The sequence below is a fragment of the Knufia obscura genome (genome assembly GCF_036327395.1).
Source record: "Knufia obscura strain CCFEE 5817 isolate CBS 148926 chromosome Unknown scaffold_6, whole genome shotgun sequence".
In the NCBI taxonomy this organism is placed as follows: Eukaryota; Fungi; Ascomycota; class Eurotiomycetes; order Chaetothyriales; family Trichomeriaceae; genus Knufia; species Knufia obscura.
The window spans coordinates 852,874-877,721 of NW_027042692.1; the positions used below are offsets into that span (position 1 = coordinate 852,874).

Here is a 24,848-nt window from a genome sequence, read left to right on the forward strand (position 1 = left end):
AAGGACGAGAACGAATTATAGCCAGATGTACTCGAGCGATGTCGGCACCCGGAAACGCTCGAGTAGTCTGTGTCACTGAGCGCGCGGTTAGCTACACGCTGACTCTGCAAAGCTCAGCAGGTGGCTGACAAGGCATTTGCTGCAAGAAGCGCCAGGAAGGCTTTGAGCCAGCCTGGTCGCAGAGCACTGCTGGCGGCAGCATTGACCAATCACGCGATGGATTCAGACTGCGTCGTTTCAACGAATCATAAATCCAATTCGAAGCTGACCACGTGAGATGGAAAACAAGTCCGAGCAGCAGTCTGTTCAGCAGTCATGATGAGACCTTATCTTCTGAGCCTTGAGATGACCGAGAAGTTGAAATGGAGTACGACCTTGGAGACAGAGACACTTCGTCAACACATCTGCTGCGATGACGATAACATCAGCAAGGCTCATGCCTTGCTTGTCTCCTTGCTGCGATGGTTTGTTATCTACGTACCTGCTTATCTAGACAGATCACGAGGAACCAGACCTAGAACCTCGACTTGCAACCTTCACACAGCAGTTGCTGTCACGACCATATCCGAGCTGGAAGTGTGAGCACTCGTCACCAATCATCTGACCCTGACGTGATGTAGCAGCGTCACCCTGGCATGGTTACTCATCGTTACAAAACTACAACACGATTCAGTCAGCTTGATCTGCAAGCTGTGTTTTGTTTGTTTGCATGACAAGTACTATGTGTGTGGTGTCTCTGTCTGTTCACGATCACACTCGTTCACTGAGCCAGTACGTTGATGCCAGGCTCAGCTGCGTGGTGAAGTGAGCATTTTACGTTGTGAAGTGCCCTCGTGACCATCAGCATCGTAGACAAGAATAGGCTTATCTCTTTGGAGGTTGGTTTCGATCCTGTTGCGTCTACTGTAAGGGGCTCGGACACCTGCATTTTTTGCGGGGTAAACATGGAAGAGCCTGTTGCACAACGAACGGCAGAGAGAAGCTCGGGCCTTTCATGCCTGAATCTACCAAGCGATTTCACCAGCGTCTGAACTAACACACAATCAATCGAAGATCAAGTCATGCTGCTATCGCTGACTTGCACGGGAAGCCCTCAAACAATTCGCTGGCACGATGCAGGGTGCACAGGTCGGAGTGTTGTCTGTACAAACGGCCCAATCTTGAGGCTGAAGTCTATCAAAGGTGTACGAGTAGCGGGAGTCTCGGACGGAACAACAGGAAATGATGCCATCCCTTCTGTTCTGGTCCTCGTTATTGTGCTCATACACTGCTTCCTGTGACGCTCTCCTGATCACTTACAAAGGCAGATTATGAGGGAATATTACGAGTTACCTGCACAGTGGCCACGGAAGCGGCATTGTTTCAGGAGCCGTCGAACTTGACAGATTGTGCTTACGGACGGCTCAAACACGCAATCTGCGACAATTGTATTGGATCATAACAATGATCAGGATGGTGGGGTGGTCTCTACTCAGGCGAGCGCCTACTCTACGCGTATGATAAACACAACAAAGCCACGATGGCTGACCCTTTTCTGGAACCATCGCAGGCACAGCGAAGAACAGCTGATGAAAGACAAGAACATCGAGGCCCGAAACCGGGCCACCAGGGCAGTGTAGGGGCGAGTAAGCGCACGAGTTGATGATGACAGCCCAGCAAGCAGTGATGGCACAAACCCAGTGCGAGTAATTCTCAGTATGCCCAAGCGCCTTGTGATTGGTCCAAGGAAATTGCCGCGCCATCAAAGAACATGGCGCGACCAGCTCGACCAGAAGCAGCAAAGCCCAGTCCTCGCTGACCCCATCAATGGCTGCATGATGAACCCAGTGACACTAAACTTCACTCTGTCTAGCTTGTAGAATTGAGTCGAAGTCTGTGCCCAGTTCTGCTTCGTTGCCGGCGGCCTCTAGCTGCAGCTACATTGCCCACACTTGTTCCGACCAACTCTCTCTGCACCCACCATCAATACAAACACCTATACCGCCCTTTGCTCCCATGTCCTTCACCATGACTTCGCACTAGGTCAAAGCCAGCTTGTTGCCATGTAGGTTTCGTTATCGAAGTTGCCAACTACATTTCCACCTCTTACCAAGTTCGAGTGTGTGTTCTGCAGTGGCAGCTGCCTCCCATCCGCCGACGTTCCTTCATCATACGACGACCACGACTTTGGCCGTGTTCGACCACATTCCAGCTGCGTTCACCCGACGACCACTCTACTTGACGCTACGACCACCTGCACCTGCACCTTACGACATACTATCTTTGCTACTCATCACTAATCACGCAACACCTTTGATCGACTTGGCTCCTGTGGACTCATCGCTTCGAAACATTGAGAACCCGAAGCTTGGTGACTTGATTCGGAACTGAGACTCGATCTGCAGCTATTCAAGGCAATCCAACAATAGCAAGGCTGCTTCTGCCTACCTGCTTCGTGCTTGAGACTGTTACCTTCACCCAGGCAACGTCTCGTGACTGCACCGGATCCCAGGCATCGAAGTACAGCACGACCATCTTTACACTACCCTACTCAACGCCATCCCACTCTGCTTCATTCCTTCTGGCTAGCAACCCAACTCTCCGCACACAGCTATGATACGACAATAACGACAATCCTTCTCTCTATACATCTTATCGACCGATCCACGAGCTCCCCGCTCTGCGACTTCGACCGATTACGTTTTCTTTGTCTACATAATAACGACCTCCAACATTACATGAGTTTCTGAACCTACGAAAAAGAAGTACCAGGTGTTACAAATTGTTCACGTTCAGCTAGGCACATGATACTGCTGGCTACACGTAATCGGAGGTTCCGCTCGATCAGTTACTGGTGTTCAAACTGTTGATCTCTCTCGACTTCATTTTACTTTACGACTCATATTCGGTGCCATCACCACTCAGCGACGTGTTTCTTTGTTTATACGGTGGTGTACAAAGTTGTGCTCATCGCACGAAGCCTTGAGCGTTTAAAAGTTCTGCTATTCTTCTTTCTGTCATTCTCGACCGACTCTACAACAACCCACCTCTACTCGAATCTGCTCCGGAAATGGAGTGCATGAGGGATCATTTCAAGCAGGGACAACTCCTCGATGGACGTTTCCGAGCCCTAGCACCTCTCAACCATGGCTCATTCGGCATGGTCTTTCTCGCCGAGGATCTGTTGACTAAGCAAGAGGTGGCCATCAAATGTCTGACGAAACCGTCTGTTGCTTCAGGTGATCTGCCTATCACTGCCGACGAAGGTGCGGATGAGCTTGCATGCCATGCCATCCTCAAGTTTCACCCGCATCTGGTCAATCTGGTTCATCACTTCGAGACAGCTGCCCATACCTATCTTGTATTGGAGTACTGTTCTCAGGGTGATCTCTATGAGGCTATACGTTCGCAACGCGGTCCACTCGAGACTGAACATGTTCGGAAGTTCATGCTGCAGCTGATCGGTGCTGTAGAGCACATGCACAAGAACGGTCTCTACCACCGAGACATCAAGCCGGAAAACATCTTCCTCGCCTCTAATGGTGACATGAAGCTTGGTGATTTTGGTCTGGCCACTCCAAGCCTGTGGTCCGATGAGGCCTGCGTTGGAAGCGACCGATACATGGCGCCGGAGCAGTACGATCACGGTGGTAACGGCTACTCCCCAGCTCAAGCTGACATCTGGTCCATCGGCATCTGCTTGCTTAACGTCTTGTTCTCAAGGAATCCTTTCGTCACGCCAACTGAGTCCGATGTTCTCTTCGCCGACTACGTGCGAGACCGCCAATCGTTGTTCGACATCTTCCCCAACATGTCAAATGATACCTTTGAGATCTTGTCGAATGCTCTGGCTCTCGATCCCAACAAGAGAAACCTCTCGGCATTACGATCCGCTGTGCAACAGACCCTTACATTCACCGTGGACGACGACGACCTCGACGAGTTCTGTACAGAAGAACGTGATGTCGTTCGAGCTAGTGCCAACCGTGAGCCATTGCGAACACCATCGATCGCTTCACCAGAAGTGGGTGATGACTCGTTCCCGTGGTCACAAGTCCTTCACACTACTAGCCCAGTCAAGGCCGCTCAGCACATGCCTTCGATTCCGGATGAGTACGAGGAAGATATGTTCTCCGATCGTGGTCATGCATACGGCGAGTCGTGGTTCTCAGGCAGGAACAATACTCCATCTACCATGAGCTCTGCTTTTGGTGCATCTTTCAAGTCCATGCACATTCCCGCTCAAAAGACCAAGATCCGCGGGTCTGGCCCTACAGCTGTTCCTAGCTCGCTTCCTGTCCAACGAACTCGACCCATCCCGTCAATGTCCCAAGTATTCGGCAAGAAGGATACTGTTGCAAAGAGCTGGAGTGACATGTGGGAAGAAGACGAGGAAGAAGAAAGAGAAGCCACACTGCGTGCTCGACGGGAGATCAATGCTCGAGGCTTTAGCCACGAGAGCGTAAAGGACGACGTACCACCAGTTCCTGCTTTACCTATGGGCCTCAAGCGATCTTCTGACCTGAATGCCCGCAGCCAACGGACGCCTCGAAGAGTATCTCCTCACGTCAAGGTCAATGAGAATGAGCCCTTGTTGTGGCAACCAAAGACTCCGAGGCGCTCTTCACCAAAGCCAGCCGACAAGTGGTCGGAGCTAGGCAATCGACGTCGCAACCCCACTGGACCGATCGAGGCACCTTTGACTGCGACGAAGAAGAGAACATTGACTCAAGGCTCGATGACAAAGAAGAGAAGTGGATCAGCAGCACAAGAACAATCATGGCATCGACGACAAAGCCGAAACAAATCACGACCTGCACATTTGGACCAGGATTGGCGTCAACAGAAGGTCATCGACAGTTCAGAAGATGAGGATCATGAGTGGGTTGGAGGTTGGCGCAACTTCCATTTGTAAGCTCGACGGATCAGGACCAGGATTAAATGTCTTCGGATTCACCATCTCCCCTTCACGCGAGAAATGCTTGACATGTGCCGCTATTGTGTTTTACTGTTTTTGATGGATGTGGAAGAGGCGGATTTGCGAAGACTTCTACAGCCATACTACCCTCGTTGCCGTCTTGGTTGGACCCTTGACACTGATGACTTGCGGATTGCTTGTTCTATCCACCCTCCTTAACGAGGTGTCATTGTGTACCAACAGCAGGTCAAAAGACCTTTTACAGCGTTATGGGTATTTGAGCTACAGGGATTGGGTGTTCTATGTGATTCTATACAACGAAATGGAGCGGCAAGCGACTGAATGGGCAAGGGAATCACATGGGCGTCTTGACTTTATACTTGCATAGGGATAGCGTTTAGCGAGCTTATTGGCATTGGCGAATGCAATAGCACTGGCACTGGGGCGGCGGCACGGCACAAGCATTATACTACTCTGGGGAGAGTGGACTGGAGCTTCAAGCATCAACAACATTTGATTACTGGTGAACAGCAACATCGAGCTTACATCAATTTTTGCTCGGGCTCTTATAGCTTGAATAAAAATTTCAACCCTCTCAAAATATGCTCCTTCTTCATGATTGTGAAATGAGTTACTCGCGCTTGCCGTATGTTTGCACTGTTGCAGGTGATGACCTTTTCTTCTAGGTAAATGTTCACTGTCGTTTTTGCCTAACATGTCTTTGTCTTGCACCTCTGACGTCTTCATCACGCGTCAGTCTTTTGAGTTTTTGTGCCCTCACATACGGTCCGAGTTGGTGACTGCCTCGATGAAGGAAGGGGAATCGACCACGTCAGTGGCCAATAGCAAGGCACTTCTTCTACTTCCGCGTTCGAAGGCTCTTGCATTCTTGAATATACCTTGAAAAACAGAGTCTTGGTCCTCTCAGGTTCTACTGGTAACTGGACTTCAATGTATTGGTATGCCCAGTCGCTGAGGGCAAGTCTCGCCCACGAATATTTATTCGAGATCGCTTTTCGTCCTAGGGTACGCTCCTACAGAAACTCGCACAGCTACTTAGTTACTCCCGGACCTGCCACAAGGATATCTCGCTTCTCGATCTGCTTGACTCTGTGACTTCAAGTCAGCAACACCACTACACTACTCCTACGTGTCTGTTAATGTTCGTCTTCCCCACGGGGTCGGTGACCCGCCGGGCGTCGGTCATCGGTAATATCCAATAGCCAAGCAAAATTGCCGAGGCTCCTGGTCCTCGTTGTGTTCTCCTCTTCGTGCAGTCGGTGAACTCCAGCAGCTTACCAAATACAGACTGCGCCCGAGGTCCATCGCGGTTGTCGAGTTGGCGGTAAATAGTTAGATATTGTACTGTACCCGGGGTCAGCTCTGTCAGACTATCAGAAATCTTTTTCAAGTGAATGCAACGAGCTCTTTACTGACCTCGTCTTTCTCTGCTCAGTGCCCACCATCACAGTCCATATCCCTCTCACCACCTTCAGAGCATTCTGATCGGTCGGCGACCATACTATTTACCTAACATTAACACTACCAGACGCCCAGACAGAAGATGTCTAACGCACCTCCCCTCCCGACCGCAGGCGGTCAGCCACGAAAGCCGGCAAGCCAAAGGATTCCCGTTATTGCAGAACCTTTCGTCGGCGATCGAGCTAGGAAGATGCTCGACATTGTAAGCCCGCCCGTCTACACTTCCCCCCTGCCTTTGATACACTCTCTGGAACACAGCTGACTGAACCCCCACTAGGTCGAGAAATTCGTCGAAGAAGAATGCATCCCCGCCGACGCCGTCTGGGCCGCCCAACTCGGCACAGGCGACGGCCGCTGGGAAGGCCACCCCTCCATCCTCGAGGATCTGAAAAAGCGAGCCAAGGACCTGGGCATCTGGAACATGTTCCTGCCCAAGAACCACTACTCCAATCTCTCCGAGTACGACCCCACCAACAGCGCCGGCGCCTTCACAAACCTCGAGTACGGCCTGATGTGCGAGCTGCTTGGCCGATCGAGGACTGCCGCTGAAGCCACGAACTGTGCTGCTCCGGACACGGGGAACATGGAGGTCATCGCTCGATATGGTACGGCTGAGCAGAAGAAGCAGTGGCTTACTCCGTTGTTGGCGGGCCAGATCAGATCGGGTTTCCTGATGACTGAGCCGGATAAGGCGTCGAGTGATGGAAGCAACATCTCGTTGAACATCAGGAAGGAGGGTAACGAGCTCGTGCTCAATGGTAGCAAGTGGTGGAGTTCCGGTGCGGGAGACGACAGATGCAAGATCTACATCGTCATGGGTCGAGACAACGACGCAGACGACAGCGTAGACCGCTACAAGAGACAGAGCATGGTTCTCGTCCCGTCCGACGCAAAGGGTCTGACCGTCCACCGTATGTTGAGCGTCTACGGCTACGACGAGTAAGTACCCTCCCCACTCCCCCCCAGCAACCCCATCCTAACCACCCCACAGTGCCCCCCACGGCCACGGCCACATAACCTTCAACAACGTCCGCGTCCCCGCCAGCTCCGTCATCCTCGGCCACGGCCGCGGCAACGAAATCATGCAAGGCCGTCTCGGCCCAGGCCGAATCCACCACGCCATGCGCTCCATCGGCGCCGCAGAAGTAGCCCTAGAATGGATGATCGCGCGCCTCAATGACGAGCGCAAAGTCCCCTTCGGCAAACCCCTCCGTGAACACGGCGTGCTAATCGACTGGGTCGCCCGCTCGCGTCTCGAGATCGACGCTGCGAAACTAGTTGTCCTCAACGCGTCTGTCAAAATCGACAGTGGAGATGCGAAGGCCGCGCTGGTTGAAATCGCAGAGAGCAAGATTCTCACGCCGAACATGGCACTCGCGGTTATTGATCGTGCTGTGCAGGCTCATGGTGCGATGGGTGTATGTCAGGATACGCCGCTCGCGAGTTCATGGGCGCATCTTAGGACACTTAGGATTGCGGATGGACCGGATGAGGTCCATCTTAACCAGTTGGGACGAAGGGAGAATCGGGCAAGGGCACAGGAGTGTATTGATCGGATCCAACAGCAGAAGAAGCGCGCGGCGGAACTGATGAAGCAGTATGGCGTGCAGGAGAAGCAGCTGGGTGGGAGTAAAGTGTCGGGATTCCCTGCTCAGAGTAAGTTATGAAGGGGTTTGACGAAGGAGGAGGTGATGCTGGGCTGGCTTGAGGGTCTTGAGTTCGGACAGCTGGTTGGTAGGACATCAAAATCAAAATTGTGAATACTGCTCATCGCAGGGTTGACGACTCCACGCATTCCATTTCCACGAGCGGCCTTCGACTCTCTGAGTACTTTGCTATCGTCGATGACACTGTGCCTTCTACACTTCTCTCTTCATTCCTGCCCCTTCTGCCCCATTGTCGAGCGTGCCTTCCTCTTGATCTCTATTTCCCATGAGTCGTGCCTTCTGAGAAGCGCATAGTCGATCGTGCCTGCATTCTCACCATACTGTAACCGGTCGCACCTGCCTTTGAACGTTGTCAGGCCGCACCTGCCGCGCGGTTCAAGATGCTCCTTCCTCATAGCACAATATCGGTCGTGCCTTCTCCGCTAGGTCACCGTACCTTCCACATGGTGTAGTGGCGGCCGCGCCTTCCTCGTAGCATGATACTGGTCGTGCCTTCCTATGAATGATGACGGTCGCTCCTTCTTCGTCGCGTGATGTCCGTCGTGCCTTCCACACGGCCGCAATGTTGGCGGCGCCTTCCTTGTTATGCCAACTGACTATGCCTTCCTAATTGGGAGGTGAGTGGTGCTTGCCCTGTAAAACATGAATGTGCTCTTCTTCTCTCAGGATAGCAGGTCGTGCTGAACAGGACGTGTATCCACGCTGTCCCTGATGACATCATAGGAGGAGAAAGCTATGAATGTCTTTGAGAACGCAAGATGGTATGATGATAGGAGTGGTAGCATCTCAAGTCGATAAGACACGGAATTAGCTGATAAGTGGTCCATTGTCAACCTCGACACATAGTCGAGTTCACTAGCTATCTAGAAGTCCATCCTCAGCGCAATGGCCGGCTTACTCTCCTCGTCATCCGATAGGGTCACCCCTGTATCTGTCCTTCTATGCGCACTCTGCTTCCTTCCAAGCCCGGCACTTCTCAGTAGTGTTTCTAGATGCGTCCTTTGTTCACTCTCCAGCTGTCCAATCGCTGACCTGAAAGCTGCGCCGTCAACGCCTGCTAGCTCGAGGAGACGTGCTGATGAGTTCTTCGATAGGTCTTCTTTGCTACCGTTGGGCACCGGGTGAGTCGCTCTAGTCAGTAGGCAAGGCACAAGGAGTGACATTGCTGCTGAACGTGCGGTGGCATTGGGAAGATTTGATACTGATGCGACGAGAGAATGCATCAGACTTGTTTTGACGATCTCGGGATCTTCGGCGTCGGCGTCCATGACATATTGCAGTATGTGTGGCCAAAGCATGCGGGCAATGGCTTGGTCGCACGGCGTTTTGGAGCTATTCAGAAGTGATCGTACGCAGCCAGCTGAGATCTTGGCGAGACCGACATCCTGAAGAGTGTCTAGGACCTCCGAGATGATTTTGGTGATTAGCTTGTCTGTAGGTGGGATGGCTGGCGAGGCTGTGGTCAGGACAATCGTGAGTGAGAGGAGTGTATTCTTGGCGCAAATGATAGAGAAATCGTTCTCACGGCGTTGTGCTATGGTAAGCGTCGACAGCATCCGGCTAAGCGCTCCTAGCACAAGTCGACTATTGGTTGCAGACTCAGAAGTCGAAGTGCCGGACTTGACCATTTGTTGTAGGAAAATGCGGAATATTGGCATGGCTCGGGGGATGACTTCATGCTGACAGACGCCAGTGGCGAGCATCGTGCAATAGCAGTGCATGATACATGCATAGAGATCGGCACGGATGATTGAAGGAAAGACGTCCGCGACATCAACGAGTGCTTGAAAGGACATCTGTACCAGGTTGATGTTCTCCTCGGACAGCTGTCGAGCAGGTTGGCTTGGTGGATCCTCAAGTGTGGGAACGAGCCCAGCCAACACAAGGATGACTATCCTGGTGAGTTCGAAGAGTTGATCGACATCTTCCGACAGTTTGTCATCTCGACCTTGTGACTTTGCGATGATGTGGTCAAGTGAAAGGTTACGTGCTATCTGTACTAGCACACCTTGAATTTCCGACGTACTGGTCAATGCCAGCCTGTCTAGCGTATCGGTAGTCTCGTCGAAGACTGCATCTTGATACACAGCATTTCCCGATACAGCAGGCGTCAGTATCCTCTTAAGCGCGCCCAGAATAGCTAGAGCATGAGTCTGATTGTCTCTGGCTTGTGTTACCAAAGCCTCGTAAGCAAGACCAAAGAGTATGAAGAAGAAAGCCAGAGGTTCCTCTCGGAAGTTCATATCCTTGCCTGCAGGTCCATTTCCGTTGACTTTTGGCTCATCAGTCGAGATCTGCTTGTTGTCAAGGGCATCGAATACTGCATTACTGTCCTTCTCCACGAGAAGTGCAATTGCATCCACAATACTCAGCCAGCTCTTTTGATAGAATACAAGTCGCACCTCTCTATCAAGCGCAGAATATCTTTCATGAGGAAGGTTCGAAACGTACTCACCAATCGTGTCGGAAATCTCAGGCTCAAATCTCAAGCTTGCGAATTCTTGTAAAGACTTAAGCCAGAGCGGGGCTAGTTTCGGCACGTATGGATGCACGATGTCTTCTAAATAAGTTTGCTCTGTACTTGCCAATTGCAGCTGAGCCCAACCTGATAGCAGTGACATTTTGAGCATTGACTGCCCGTTCCAACTGAGATCCTTGAGATCACCAATCGAATTGTCTGGCTTGTCTGATGCCAAGTTGTCGAGGCCAGCAGAGAGTACTTTAAAAATTCTTCCCATTCTGTCCACATTCGTCACGATGCCTGTAGCGACGAAAGTTGCGCATACCGATATGGCTTCGGCAGCTAGCTCAGCGTTGGAGTCGGCAGCGAATGCTGGTGTCAAGGCTGAGCTGATCTGTGCTTGGTATTGCTCTAACAAGGATGCCTCTAGAAAGTCTGGATCCGGTGTCCGGCCGAACATCTTGAGTATCTGGTCGAATATATGCAAGCCGCGAATTCGGAGTTCGACAACAACGGCGGTCGAGGCTAAGAAGGCCACTCTTACAACTTCGGCCACCCTACCCTGCAAAATGTGTTCAGCTGCAATGACGTGGTCTGCGAGCATGGCATTGCGAATGATGTCAAGCATATCGCTCAGTAGGCTCATGGCGAAATCGCGCACTTGCCAACGCATATACTCTTGTCCCTCAGCAGCTTGCTCCGGCTTTTCACCCTCAGCAGCCGCAACTGCCGCCGTCAAGCCAGCCACGTCTTCATCTGCGAGGTCGGTGACAGCGGTTTTCGGCTGTGTAGTCGTTACCGCTGGCTTCGCCTCCACCTTCTTTCGGGTTCTTGACAGGATACTTTGGCATTGCTCAATCCAGAACAAAGTCTCGTCTAGACAGGTTTGTTGCATCCATGAACGTAAAGTGTTCTTCAATCCAGCATGGCTGGGGTTCCTGTCGAACTTAGCCCACAATTCGTCGGCGAGGCCTTTGCGGGCTACCAGGAAAACTTCCGTTGCGTTCCGCTTGATTAGGTTCTCAAGTCCGGAAATGGCTATCTCTTCCAAAAGTGGCTGTCCTGATGTCAATGCAGTCTGCAGGCCGTGGACATAGCTTGCCATCTGCACGTGCGCAGGGGCGTAGAGCGAGATGTGACCTAGACATATGTAGCTTTGTAGTTGCAATGCGGCAATGTCTTCAGCGGCGAAGTACTGAACTAGGCTGAGTATAAGATTTCGTGCCTTGGCCACATCTTGGAGATCGGGACCAAGTACGTTGATGACAGAATCAACGCATTGGCCGATAACGACAGGTGTTACGAACTCCATTTCAGCCGTCGATGTGCTGGAGGAGAGTGCTTCCTCATTGTGGTTGTCACTTGAGTAGAGTTGAGCGAGTAGGCCCAACGTGCTACTTGCATAAGCGGAGAAGCTCAATCCAGCTGATTCTGCCACTTCAGTAAGTCCTTTAAGCGCCCAATAATGTACTGTTGGGTGTGCATCACTGCATAACGATAGTAGAACTCCGATGATGCTCTTGAGATGGTAGCTCGCAGCCATTGCTCCTACCTGAGAATGAATTGTACCCAGTGCAAGTGCACAGCCAGCTCGAACATGGGGCTCTCGATTCGCTACGATCACGTCGATGAGGTTCTTGACTTCTGTGTTCGTGAATTGGGAGCCGCCCAGATAGCATAGTCTCCCAAGTGCTTGGGTCGAAATTGATCGCATGACCGCATCGTGATCCAGTATTCCTCTGCGCACGATCTCGGCTAGGCTCTTGTTTATTGTAGAGGCTGCTAACTTACCAGCATGAAAACCGGTCTCATTGTTGGCAACAGCTAGAGCTCCCAGTATAGCAGTCATTGCATTGACTTGTAAAGCGAATTTTCGTCCTGGTTCCCTTTGTAAGGGTTGTGCGAGGACTGTAGCAACTTGCTCGAGACAGCTTTCTTGAATTCGGGGTGGCTGTGATGGCAGTGCCACGGAGAATAGTTGCACTGCAAGCGTGACGCAAGTACTTTCAGGTGAGCATGAGCCATCCTGGTCCAGATTTGCTTCATCGCAATAGATGGCAGTCGAGTCATTCTCAAGAGCTGGCACAAGCGGCGCAGACGCCGCTTGAATCAGTGATGCTTCCAGTGGCTCTATGGCTGGGTCTTGGAGTCCGATCTTTGCTAGACGGCCGTTCGCAGGCAGCCCAATCTCGAATTTATCGATCATTGAGTTCACACCAAAGGCCCAATTATCTGAGAGCTCCCATATGCCTTCGAAACTGCTTGCCGAACTAGCCAGAGTCGCTTCAACGCTTCTCTGTATGGGTTGAGCTGGGTCCGAGAAGAGGCGGATAGACATGCCAACAGTGTCGCTCATCGAAACAAATTCATTCTTGTCGACCTGCTTGAGACCCATGATCTTGATCGTGCACTGTAAAATGCGTCTTCGCAAATTGACTGCGTGGTCGTGGAGTTGCAACGAGGAGAAGAGTCGATTGGCGAGATCTTCAGTCTGTCGTGTCGTAGGCAAGCCGTCAGCAAAAGCGATGGAGTTCTGTAACATGGTTGATATGCGTCGAGAACCATCGCTCGTGACCAGATTACTATTGTATTCAAGGAAGGCAGACAGTGCTGCTAGAGCGGCTTCCCTAACATGCGTCAAGAAGCTGAGCTCTAATTGCGATCTTCGTGACGTATTGTCGCTTGTGAGAGGTGCTGGAAGAGCGTTCCTCCACAGCAGAAGAAGCTGATTGATATGGACTTTGACGAAATTCGGCCCAAGCGTCATGAGTCCTCCCAGAAGAGTCCACGCTATTTGCACCTGAGCGGCACAGAGCCTCAATTCCGAGGTTGCACTAGCCTTGAGTAACTCTGTCGCGTAGGCGAAGATTTTCGAAAAGCTGTCGATCGAGCCAGACAAAGGGCTGTCTCGAGCAGATCTGAGCATTGCAGCAACTGCCAGCCCGTACACGGAAGCTCTTTTGAAGAGCTTGCCATCAACTTGCTCTAATTCCTTTTTGAGCTGCACCATGGCACCATCGAGCGTGCGAGCGAGCTGGGCTGGGCAAGCCGTGACAAAGGTTCGGAAACAACTAGCAGCGTGGACCTGGACAGTGTAACTGGGATGCTTTGCGACTTGAAACAGAGCTTCTCGGCAGGAGTCCTGGAATACAGTAGCAGCTGGACCAAGTCGAGAAAGGAGGATGGACAAAGCTCGCAATGCAGCAGTCAAAGCATGTTTTGAGGGTTCACGTCTGCCTTGCAAGACCTGTGGATAGTTCTTGAGCACATCATTGATGAGCCATCGAGCAGCGTGGATTTGACCATTTTCTGTCAGCAATTGCGTGGCAATAAGATTGCTCAATACGTCGTTGACGATCTTTCTGCTCAACAACAATCGGACTCTATTAGACGATATGCTGGCGTAGCTTAGGACATCGTAGAAGAAATGATCTGCAATATCGTTGTACTTCTCCTGCACAACCTTCTCGGGGAGGCCTTCGAGCACTGCTTTGTAGCATGTCCCAAGGGCGCTCCTAGCTTTGTTTGTCGTTGCCGGCTTAACATATTGGGCTGAAATGGTCTTCAGTATGTCAGTCAGAGTCATTGAGAGGTGGACAGTGGATCTGGTCGAGGGAGCAATTTCTGGTCTTTCTACTTCGTCCTCATCGTCGACAGCGGCAGTCTTCTTGCTCGATTTCTTGGGCTTTCGAATTTGTGGAACTTGATCGTTGGGCTTGGCTTCACTATAAACACACAGCAAAGCTTGAGCCAGAGTTCTACAGGCAGCACTTCGGGTGACCTCAACACTGGACTCGAGGACTTTCCACACAACATTCTTGAGACTCTCAAAGTCATTCGAATTCAAGAAATAGGGCGTATGCTTGAAGAGAACCGCTATACATGCGCAACAGTGCTTCTGCACCAGAGGAGACTTGTCGGTGGTAGCAGCTGTCCGGACCTGTTTCCAGACATCTCTTGCAACAGTCTCATCCAAGCTGGAGCCAAGACCTTCAACGCATTGGGCTAGAGCACGAAAGACAGAGGCTCGCAGACCGGTATGGCTCTGGAGTGACTTCAGGCTTTTGAGTAGACTCGATAGAACAAGGCCGTGCAGACTGATGGCACTGTCTCCGGCACTCTTGTAAACATGGCCCAAGCAGGTTGTGGCAGTGTGTCTCGGGCCAATGTCTTTCTCGCCTTTGCCTGCATTTATGAATGAAAGTAGCTCGTTGATGTTCTCGACCAGCAACTGCCGGCTACCTCTGGCGTAGGTATCTGCAAGTATCTGACCCAAGTTGTATCGTATAATCCTGGACGGTGTAGGTGCTGGCAGGCCGACGATGGTGATGACTTCTTTCTTGATGGCAGCCTGCTTTCCGGGCAGCTGTTGAGAGGTCAGACCTTTCGTGTATTGTCTAAGCTCAGCGACATATGTCAAGAGGAACAGGTCCTGCTGTTCGGTGGGCAAGGAATGTAGTTTGGAGACATCGAGTGAGGGAGGGGGGACTTCGAGGACTTCGTTCGAGGGCCCATCTTGTTGGTCATGCGGGTCGGCCATTGCTGTTGAATCACTCGGTCAGCCAGATCATATCAGCGGCTGGTCATAAGAGGTGTCAGACCCGCACTGAGACAGGATGCTCCTTTGTACACATTGTACGCTTATGCTTGGAGTCTTCACCCTCCCCTGGTGGGCAGCCTCGTCTCCGCAAGTTGTGAACGAGGCTCCGCATCCAATGGACTCGGAATCCAGACAGAAGTATGAGAAGTACGATCAGCAAATGGATCGTTATGCAGTGTAACAATCGCGACAACGTATGTTACGCAGAGGACACTTGCGTGTAGCTGCGCTTCCGCGGTTCTCAAGTGCACCATGTCGAAGCTTCTCGAGTGCCACCTGCCTGTGGTCAGGCCACAACAGATGGTCTAAGATCAAGCACGACAAAGGAAAGAACGATGCTGCTAAAAGCAAGGAACGCACAACCCTTACTCTCAATGTCATAAGGCTATCAAGAGGTATGGTGACACTTGCCTATTTGTGGGAGTGAAAATACTAATTCATAAGGATAGAAGGTGGACCTGATCCGTCAATCAATACTGCCCTTGCATATGCCATCAACAATGCCAAAAAAGCTCAAGTCTCAAAAGAAGCCATAGAGAAGGCGGTAGCGAAGGGTCAAGGCAAGAGTCTGAGCGGCGCTTCTCTCGACAATGTGCTCATCGAAGCCATGCTCCCCCACGGCGTAGCTGCAATCATCGAAGGTCAAACCGAGAGCAAGAATCGCATCATGGCAGATGTGAAGATGATTGTGCAAAGAGCTGGTGGTGCTCTTACACCCACAGCCTTCTCCTTCGACAAGAAAGGCAAGGTCTGGTTCAAAGAGCACGAGACTATTGGCGTGGACGAGGCAATGGACGAGGCTATAGAAGCAGGTGCAGAAGAGATCACGAGTGATGACGGTCAGCTTGTGGTTGAAACAGCGCCAGAGTTGGTGTCGTCGGTCGGTCAGAAAATGCAGTCTGCTCTTGGCTTAGAGGTTGAGAGAAGTCAAATACTGTTCGATCCGAAAGAGGACACGCTCGCTCGCCTAGACGAAAGTCAGGCTTCGGAGTTGCAATCGGTGCTGGACCAGCTGGAAGAGCTAGATGATATTCAGGAAGTGTATATTAATGCTGTAACATAGATCATTTATGCAAACAACTTTAGTCTGTTGCCAGATCGCTTTTACGTAGCCTTGACGCGCGATAGTACGGAGTATTAATTCCAGCAACACCATCTCGGGATCGTTGCCAAGACTGGACAGTGTCGACACATCACTCGTGCCTTCCTCCTTCGTCTGCCAGAATAGTCATGACGATCGCGATCACACTACTTGTATGACGAATGAACAGTTTTCACAGAAAGCGCCGGAACAGTTCTCACAGTGATTCTAAATCGAGCACGAATGGATGCAACCACTGTACCATCAACGTGGCAGGATGCACTAGAAAAACATCCTATCTCAAGCGTACGAGCGTTTGAGAAGCAACTCCGCGCAAGTGCACTCCGAGATCGCGAAAAGCTACGTGCCTTAGTTGGTAGCAATTATCGTGATCTTTTAGCCACAGCAGAACAAATAGTCGAACTCAACAACCAGAACCGTGAGGCCGAAGCCAGTATCTCAGCTCTCAGCCAGGCGTGCACACCCCCTAGCAGAGACCATGAGCCGCGACTGTCATCACCAAGAGCCGCGATTGCAACCCAACTTCGATTCTTAGATCAGTTGTTGAGATGCACATCCAAGGCTACTAAAGACCGCTCTGTCTCGCTGGCGAGCAAAACACTCATAATTTCTCGACTCCTCCTTAAGCACCTCGAAGAGAGCAATGCATCAGAGAAAACACTTCACTGGTCACAGGGTCGCTGGAAAGTGCTTCGGCAGCGACTCTTGCAATGCATCGACAGTCTTCTCAAGAAACCGCTTACACCCCTCGGCGGCCTCATACGAGCAATTGGAGCTTATTGTCTCACCACAAGCTCATCCGCCAACGATGCAATCAAACATTTTCAAGGTCTGAGAAGTACCAGATTTGCTCAGCAAATTCCTGATATTGCCGAACAAGCCGCCAAGCTCAAGGATCTGAGGCAGAAATGTCACTACTTGATCGCTTCGGTCACTGCAACGAAAGCCCTCTACGGACGTGGTGTGGCTGAGATGCTCCAAAATCTGCAGAAGCAACCTCTGCTGCAAGACGAGGAACTGACCCAGATCGAGACCCTACACCTAGATACGAATCGCACGTTGCTTCCTGCAGATGTTCTTGGTTTCATGCCCTATTTCAAGCGAATTACTCCTTCAGCTTCAGAAGTGAGGAGCTCTGTCCGAGGCTGGGTCAATGATATGGTCAAGCACCTCGCTCGAGATATCGAGACTGTAGTAGCAGATTCAAACCTCATAGGAGTGCTGCGAGCGAGGACACAAGTGTTCAGTATTATACTCCCTGCGTGCTTCTCCACATTCATCGACGAGGACGGGCTTGCCCTGATACGTGAGACATTCTCGAAAAGACTTCTGCAATCGATCAAGCAGCAAGCCCAAGGTCTACAAGAGATGGGTAGTGCTTTGCGCAATCCGCGGAATAACACACATAGCGAGCTGCTCTGGACCTCTGACCTCATAAGGAAGACCAGCACCAAGGTGACCAACAACAACTTGAGGAGCATTAGAAGCCTACATCTAGGTGCGAACGACAGCCTCCAGACACTTTTGAAGATCCTTCAGAAGTGGTTGAGACGAAGCCAATTGACCAGAGAAGAGCTGCAGAATCTGACCAAGCTCAGATGGCAAGATAAAATTGAAGAGTACGACGACGAAGACGAAGATACAGCTAAGACAATTGTCTCCGGTCTTTCGAAGCACGATCCCGACTCATTCCTAAGTACACTTGACAGTGCTACGCTGGAAGTAGCAACGGACTTCGTTGCTATCATTGGTGAAGCGTCAAGTGAGACAGCAAAAAGCGCAAATAACACAGTCGAGCCTGAAAATATTACTGCCCTCCTGAGACTAATCCGCGAGACCAGAAGCTTGTTCAAGTCATTGTTTCCCAATCAGATTTTCCAGACATTGGCCGATTCTACGGCAGATCTGGAAGAAGCCTTGGCTCAACAGACCGCAACCCAGCTTTTTGACACGATGGAGAGCAGAAAGCCAACCACTGCTTCCACTTTCGTGGCAGAAGACCTACCTTCGCCGGTGGCAATTTCGACCCTGCAACAACTCTGTACAGGTATGTCAAAAACCGGAGGTATCGACCTGTGGACGACAACAGCGGTGCCAAAGCTCCAACGTGTTGTCCTTGAACGGGTCATGGTGGCTGAGAAGGAGGAGCACTATGTACGCCATGAATTCGATGAACATTATCTTCGGCTTGCGCTTGGTGGTGATGGGACTAATGAACAAAACACGCTGGATTCCCCGGCACGCAAAGCGGCAATGTATTGGAATCGGACGCGGACACTGTTCGGGATGTTGAACGTGTAGGCTCTCTTTCACCGTCTTTGACTTTTGACAGCGGCATGTTGCCCTCGTGGGCTTGAAGAGAGATGATGAGCATTTACAAAGATCTACCTAACGGTACCGACGAGTTCCTCAACGTGCTTGAATGCGTTGCTACCTATAGTCGATGCCTGAACATGCGCAAGAGCACGTTTGCAAAAGTGGTCAGGCGTCAATTGAAGCTAGGCAATGAGTATCCACCCGTACCAGAATGCCGGCTCCTGTTCGATTTGGCTTCACTCTGTGGTTCGAGCAGCCTCCCACAGAGCACGTATCATCGAGTATGGCACACAAATACGAAATCCAGCTATAAATACTCCATCGCCGCAGCATAATTTTCATATTTCTTCCTCCATCACATTCCATTCCTTTACACTTGCCACGTTCGTTACCTCGCCATAAAGCAAGCCAGTCCTATCTCATCTTACAGTCACTCCCTTTACTACTCCTCACCACTCTTCACAACCATCAATCTTTCCCCAGCACCACCACCACAATGGCCTCAGTCGAGAAGATCGCTGATGCCATCACCAGCGTCATCTCCCGGACGCCAAAGAACTCCGTCTCGACGGGGGCTGGCTCCGAGGCTCGGCTGCACGACGCGGAGCATGGCGAGGAGGAGCAGAGGCAGGAGCAGGACAAGAAGCTCGTGCGGAAGCTCGACATGACGTTGCTTCCGGTCCTGATTCTCATGTGTCTGTTTCAGGCTGTTGATAAGAGTTTGCTTAGGTGAGTCTTACAGTTTTCTTGTACTTCTTTCGGTGTGTTGTCTCTCGTCCTTTGTCGTGGCCTCTGATTGGTGTTGCTTCATCGTCATCTATCGGTCAGCAGCAGCATAGCTTCACTGCATGTCGGACACAAGCAGAACGGATGGTGATCAGTCCTAAGAGCTGCAGATCACTTTCACCTCACCTCCCACCTCCCGTCACAATTTATGTATACCCCAACCCCATACTAACTCCCTCTTCCCAACTAGCATCGCCAAAATCAACGGCATAGAACCAGACCTCCACCTAACCACCCACCAATTCAACGTCTCAATAATGGTCTTCCAAGCCGGCTACCTCACCCTCCAACTCCCCTCCAACCTCCTCATCACCCGCGTCCGCCCCTCCATCTACCTGAGCACCTGCTGCCTCCTCTGGTCCACCGTCGCCACCTGCCACGCCCTAGTGCACTCCTACAGCCAACTGCTCGCCGTCCGTCTCCTCCTCGGCTGCTGCGACGCCCCGTTCTTCGTTGGGGCTTTGCACCTCCTGAGTAGCTGGTATACAAGGTCTGAACTGACGAAGCGCACGAGTATACTGCTCGGTGTGCTTGTTGTGACGCTGACGTTTATGGGCCCGATGTGTGCGGGGATTGTGGGGGGTTTGGAGGGGCTGAATGGTTGGAGGGGGTGGAGGTGGTGTTATCTTGTTTTTGGGGTTGGTGGGGTGGTTGTTGCTGGGTTGGGATGGGTGTTGTTACCGGATTATCCGGAGGGGGGAGGGAGGTTTTGGTTGGGGAGTGGGGAGGCGGAGGTTGCGAGGAGGAGGATGAGGGAGGATCGGGTGGGCGAGAAGGTTGTTGAGAGGAGAAAGTTGTGGGTTGGGTGTCGGGATGCGGTTGGGGATGTGAGGGTTTGGATATTTGTGAGTTTTCCCTCTTTTCTGTGTTGGTTGGGTGTCAGCTTGGTCTGGCATGTTGGTCATATTGACCTCAATGCTGAGTCGAGCTGATATGAGTCTATCCTCAATCGAGTCTCACACTAACACCACCCAGGTCCTAATGTTCATGTCCCGCAAATCCCTAGAAGGCCTCTACTACTACGAGTACGCCATCATCCAATCCCTGCACCTCTTCCCCTCCTCCCCCGTCTCCCCCCAAACCCTCACCCTCATCCTGGGCTCCCCGCCCGCCCTCGTCGCCGCCATCCTCGCTTTCATAGGCGCCTACACCTCCGACCGCTTCTCCGAGCGAACCTACCACATCACCATCCCCCTGCTCATCGCGCTGATCGGCCTGATCATCTCCGCCGCAACGCTTGACTCAGCCGCGCGCTATGTGGCCATGTACCTTTGGCTTGCTGGGAGTGTGGCCGGCACGGCGCTGGCGTGGAGTTGGGTCGCGAATAGCATCCAGGAGACGCCTGAGAAGAAGGCGGTCGGTCTTGCGATCGTGAATGTGCTGAGTGGGCTTGGGGGAATTTGGGCGCCGTTTTTGTTTCGGGGGCAGGATGCGCCGGGGTATCGGTTGGCTTTTGGGGTGTTGAGTGGGTTTGTGGTTGTTGATGTGGGGTGTTGTCTGGTGATGAGGTGGGTGTTGGGGAGGATGAATGTGAGGTTGAGGAGGGGGGAGGAGGAGAGGCGGGGTGGGGAGGGGGAAGGGGAAAGGGAGGGGAATGGGAATTTGTATGTGCTTTGATAGGTAGTGATGGAACGAATTGTTCATCCACTGTGTTCATGCTTTCCAAAACGACGAAGAATGTCAACGCTCGCGTTCTGTGTGCTCGATGACCGACGTCGGTGTACGTGGGAATCATTGCTTCGGCATAGGGTACTGTCTGTTGCAATCATCGGAATTGGATTGCCATTTCCGGAAATTTGCTAGCGAAGGAATATTTTGTCTGGATTGCATTGAGGATGGCTCTCCGGGCGTTTCAGAAACTGAAAGATACTTAAGGCTGATCCATCGCCAGGTACGATCATGCTCGGAGTTGTTTCCTGTCAGAACATGCTTGCTCGAAACGTGCTCGCCCGACAGCTCGCCGTTGATCTCTACGATTGAATACTTTGTCGCAACTTCCAGACTGTCGATACCGTTCTGTCATTCGATGTCTGTATCTGTCTCCGTCAGCAACAACCATCACCTTGATGCCTCCCGCGAACGATCGAACTATTCCGTGCCGTGACACTAAGGCATTTGGTCACTTGGCGGTAATGGAACTGCTCGTAGACACCTCATCTTAGCAAGTCAACCCAGCTGAAACAAGCTGTGAGAGCAACCCGTCCGATATCATGCTTGATGACAGAATAAGGTCTGATGGCACTGGCCAAGGGGCGCTATCATCATCGAAGAGATCCGCAGGTACCCCGGGTACGTACCACAACCCCGGCTTCTGACGCCGATCAAAGGCCGATGGCCGAACTCTAACCATTCCCGGGGAATCTGGAACACTACCGGGCGCAGCTTCCTCAATCGTCCCTCTGAGGCATGTATTGCCAGCCATGTGTATTTTGGGCAAGTGCAAGATCTCCATCGTCGTCAGACTATCGGAATAAGATTGAGCTTAGATTGACCTCAAGCGTGCCGTGTACGCATGGCTTGAGTCTGGTCTTGGCTGGTATCGACCCGGTCGAGAAAGCCGCCATGTATGCGGTTGCTCGACTCGGATGAATATTCTGCAGGACGCAACAAAGACAGCTACGCGTAGTACCACTGTGTGACATCGAATAGGCCAGCCTGGTGTATTGGTCGAAGCCCAGGTACAAAAGAACATGGACGATGACCGTAGCCGAGTCGTGCTGGATGAAGCGCAACCGAGCGTTGTCCGCTTCAGCAGGGTCACATGCCCACTAACGACCAATTGCAACTCGGCGGCCAAGGATGACCAGATGCAACATTATCAGTTGAAGGAACTGCATCAGGCTAGACCTGGAGAAACTGGGACACTGTTCAAAGCGCGGGGCGCCCCCGTGTCGGCGGCATGGACGCAAGCCCAAGCTTATTTTCCGTCCACTACAGCACGCGTGCCAGTGAAGCTGCAGATGGCATTGGACATCTCTTCAACGTCATACTATCAAGTGCGCCTAAGAACACGACATTCGGGACGACAGATTAGACGAGTAGAAACGAGAGAGCATTCCATCGAACGTTGCATACGGGAAAATAAAGTGATCGGACGCAGAACGTTCATCTAGAACACCTTGAACAGACTTGGAAAGCACTCTGACTTTAGAGGCTGGAATATGCCCAGAAGCTAAAATGCTACGCTACACTAACCAGCTAAGCCTTCCTGGGACAGGCGCAAATGGAACCGTGGAGCATCGCTCCGTGTCGGCCTTCATTTTCACCTTTCAGCAAGCTTGCTACGGTCAAAGTCGGTCTCGAGATAACTGCGAAAGGCAATTGCCAACGAGAATAACTTCTCCGCTATCAAGAACGAAGGTTCTTGCCGTCGCGGGTTGTCAACGACTTGATCTCTTGGTGGTTATGAAGTGTGGAGAGAAATTCTGGAGAAAGGAATTGACAGCCGTGTGATCATTTGTTGTCGGCGCCTTCGGCTAGCAGGACTGTGTGGAGGTCCGCAGCACGAGCGAAGTCTCTGCTGCTCAAGGATAAATTATCAGTCCCTCGCACATGCTGACCTTTCTCCTTCTCCAGCCAGAGCATTATACGGCTCACAACTCACGGCTACCAGCAGCGAGCTGCCATCATCACCATGGCCACAGAAATGTATAACGAGAAGGGCACAAATGCGTCGCCACTTCACTTCCCCGCCAAGGACCACATTGCGCCGACACGATCAAACAGTGTGGTCATCAGAAATGCCAAAGCTGCGACCGACAAAGAACACAACATGACTCTCATGCAAGGTATCAGATTGTACCCTAAAGCCGTCGCATGGAGTGTTCTCATCTCGACTTGCATTGTCATGGAAGGGTTCCAAGTCTGCCTCCTCCCGAACTTCTACGCCTTCCCACCCTTCAGAGAGAAGTACGGAGAATACGTACCATCGGACGATTCTTACCAAGTACCCGCTCCGTGGCAAGCTGGTCTGTCAAACGGTGCCAACGTTGGTTCCATCATTGGTCTCATTATCAACGGTTGGATCTCGGAACGAATCGGCTACCGCAAAACTGTGATGGGATGCTTGGTTATGATTACAGGCTTCATCGCAATTCTCTTCACTGCTCCGAACGTCCAACAACTTCTGGCGGGAGAGATCCTGATGGGTCTTCCATGGGGCGTTTTCCAAACGCTCACAATCTCTTACGCCTCTGAAGTCTGCCCTGTTGCGCTCCGTGGGCATCTCACAACCTACATCAATTTCTGCTGGGGTATTGGCCAAGTCATCGGCATTGGCGCCATCAAGGGCATGGTCGGCCGGACAGACCAATGGGCCTATAGACTCCCATTCGCGCTTCAATGGATCTGGCCTGTCCCACTGTTGATCGGCGTTTTCTTCGCACCAGAATCTCCATGGTGGCTAGTGAGGAAAGGCCGACTAGAAGAGGCCAAGAAAGCTCTAGAACGCTTGACTAGCATGAACCGCGAGACCGACTTCGATGCCGACGAGACAGTTGCTATGATGGTCCACACGACTGCTCTTGAGAACAAGATCACTGCGGGTGCCGGCTACTTGGACTGTTTCAAAGGAACTGACCTTCGACGGACGGAGATTGTCTGCATGTGCTGGGCTATACAGAACATGTCCGGAAACGCATTCTCGGGCTATTCTACCTACTTCCTTGAGCAGGCTGGTCTTGACCCTTCGAATGCCCTCAGCTTCGCGCTGGGTCAATACTCCATCAACTGCGTGGGTGTCTTCGGTGCGTGGTTCCTGATGGGCTGGGGCATCGGACGACGCAGGCTCTATCTCTTTGGGCTGTGCGGGTTGTTCACCATGCTTCTGATTCTGGGCTTCCTCGGTCTTGTGCCAGAGTCGCAAACTGATGCGGCTTCTCTCGCTGCTGGAAGCATCATGTTGGTCTGGGCGCTTTGTTATCAACTGTCCGTTGGAACAGTTTGCTATTCACTTGTGGCTGAAATGTCAACTCGGCGACTGCAAATCAAGACTATCGTGCTTGGACGAGCGTGTTACAACATCATTGGTATAATCTGTTCAGTTCTGACTCCTTATATGCTCAATCCGGTAAGTGAACCTTTTCCTTGGTACAAAGTGTACGCTAACATAATGCTTAGGGTGAATGGAACTGGGGCCTCTTCACTGGCTTCTTCTGGGCCGGTCTCTGCTTTCTCTGCATCGTTTACACATTCTTCCGCGTTCCAGAACCAACAGGACGAACGTACGCTGAGCTTGATTTGCTATTCGAACGGGGTGTTCCAGCACGAAAATTTGCTACGACACAGGTTGATGTTTTCGATGAGCATGTTGAGAAGGAGGGCGTCATGTCGCAGTATGAGAGAAAGATGAGCACATCGCATAGCCATGATGAGGCTGCTGATCGCATCCATCCCGATGTCAAGACAGTGTAAGGGTGGGAGGAGGTTGAGTTGGAAGCTAGGAACGTGACGGGCTGATGCAGGAAAACGCACGGTGGGTGTAGGTAGTCCTTGTTTCCACAGACCTTCCATGGCTTCCATGAGAACGATTTTCAAAG

General features: G+C 51.7%; 7 protein-coding genes across 7 annotated transcripts; 6 read left to right on the forward strand and 1 right to left on the reverse strand.

Moving 5' to 3' along the window:
• Window positions 1–3,049: 3,049 nt before the first annotated feature.
• On the forward strand, window positions 3,050–4,894 carry TPK2_2 (cAMP-dependent protein kinase catalytic subunit; the record flags this gene model as incomplete). Its single annotated transcript, XM_064874230.1, has 1 exon — window positions 3,050–4,894. One exon carries the CDS (start codon window positions 3,050–3,052, stop codon window positions 4,892–4,894), a length of 1,845 nt encoding a protein of 614 aa, XP_064729952.1.
• A 1,567-nt stretch (window positions 4,895–6,461) lies between these two features.
• PMZ80_005814 (uncharacterized protein) lies at window positions 6,462–8,046 on the forward strand (the record flags this gene model as incomplete). Its single annotated transcript, XM_064874231.1, has 3 exons — window positions 6,462–6,581; window positions 6,657–7,318; window positions 7,371–8,046. The coding sequence occupies 3 exons, from the start codon at window positions 6,462–6,464 to the stop codon at window positions 8,044–8,046; spliced, it is 1,458 nt and encodes a 485-aa protein (XP_064729953.1).
• Window positions 8,047–8,909: 863 nt separating this feature from the next.
• On the reverse strand, window positions 8,910–15,047 carry PMZ80_005815 (uncharacterized protein; the record flags this gene model as incomplete). Its single annotated transcript, XM_064874232.1, has 1 exon — window positions 8,910–15,047. The coding sequence occupies one exon, from the start codon at window positions 15,045–15,047 to the stop codon at window positions 8,910–8,912; it is 6,138 nt and encodes a 2,045-aa protein (XP_064729954.1).
• Window positions 15,048–15,222: 175 nt separating this feature from the next.
• Window positions 15,223–16,170, forward strand: PMZ80_005816 (uncharacterized protein; the record flags this gene model as incomplete). The annotated part of the gene is made up of 3 exons (XM_064874233.1): window positions 15,223–15,274; window positions 15,332–15,502; window positions 15,557–16,170. 3 exons carry the CDS (start codon window positions 15,223–15,225, stop codon window positions 16,168–16,170), a joined length of 837 nt encoding a protein of 278 aa, XP_064729955.1.
• A 261-nt stretch (window positions 16,171–16,431) lies between these two features.
• Window positions 16,432–18,510, forward strand: PMZ80_005817 (uncharacterized protein; the record flags this gene model as incomplete). The annotated part of the gene is made up of 1 exon (XM_064874234.1): window positions 16,432–18,510. The coding sequence occupies one exon, from the start codon at window positions 16,432–16,434 to the stop codon at window positions 18,508–18,510; it is 2,079 nt and encodes a 692-aa protein (XP_064729956.1).
• A 511-nt stretch (window positions 18,511–19,021) lies between these two features.
• On the forward strand, window positions 19,022–20,928 carry PMZ80_005818 (uncharacterized protein; the record flags this gene model as incomplete). The annotated part of the gene is made up of 3 exons (XM_064874235.1): window positions 19,022–19,254; window positions 19,502–20,156; window positions 20,287–20,928. The coding sequence occupies 3 exons, from the start codon at window positions 19,022–19,024 to the stop codon at window positions 20,926–20,928; spliced, it is 1,530 nt and encodes a 509-aa protein (XP_064729957.1).
• Window positions 20,929–22,945: 2,017 nt separating this feature from the next.
• On the forward strand, window positions 22,946–24,723 carry PMZ80_005819 (uncharacterized protein; the record flags this gene model as incomplete). Its single annotated transcript, XM_064874236.1, has 2 exons — window positions 22,946–24,379; window positions 24,430–24,723. 2 exons carry the CDS (start codon window positions 22,946–22,948, stop codon window positions 24,721–24,723), a joined length of 1,728 nt encoding a protein of 575 aa, XP_064729958.1.
• Between the last annotated feature and the right edge of the window lie 125 nt (window positions 24,724–24,848).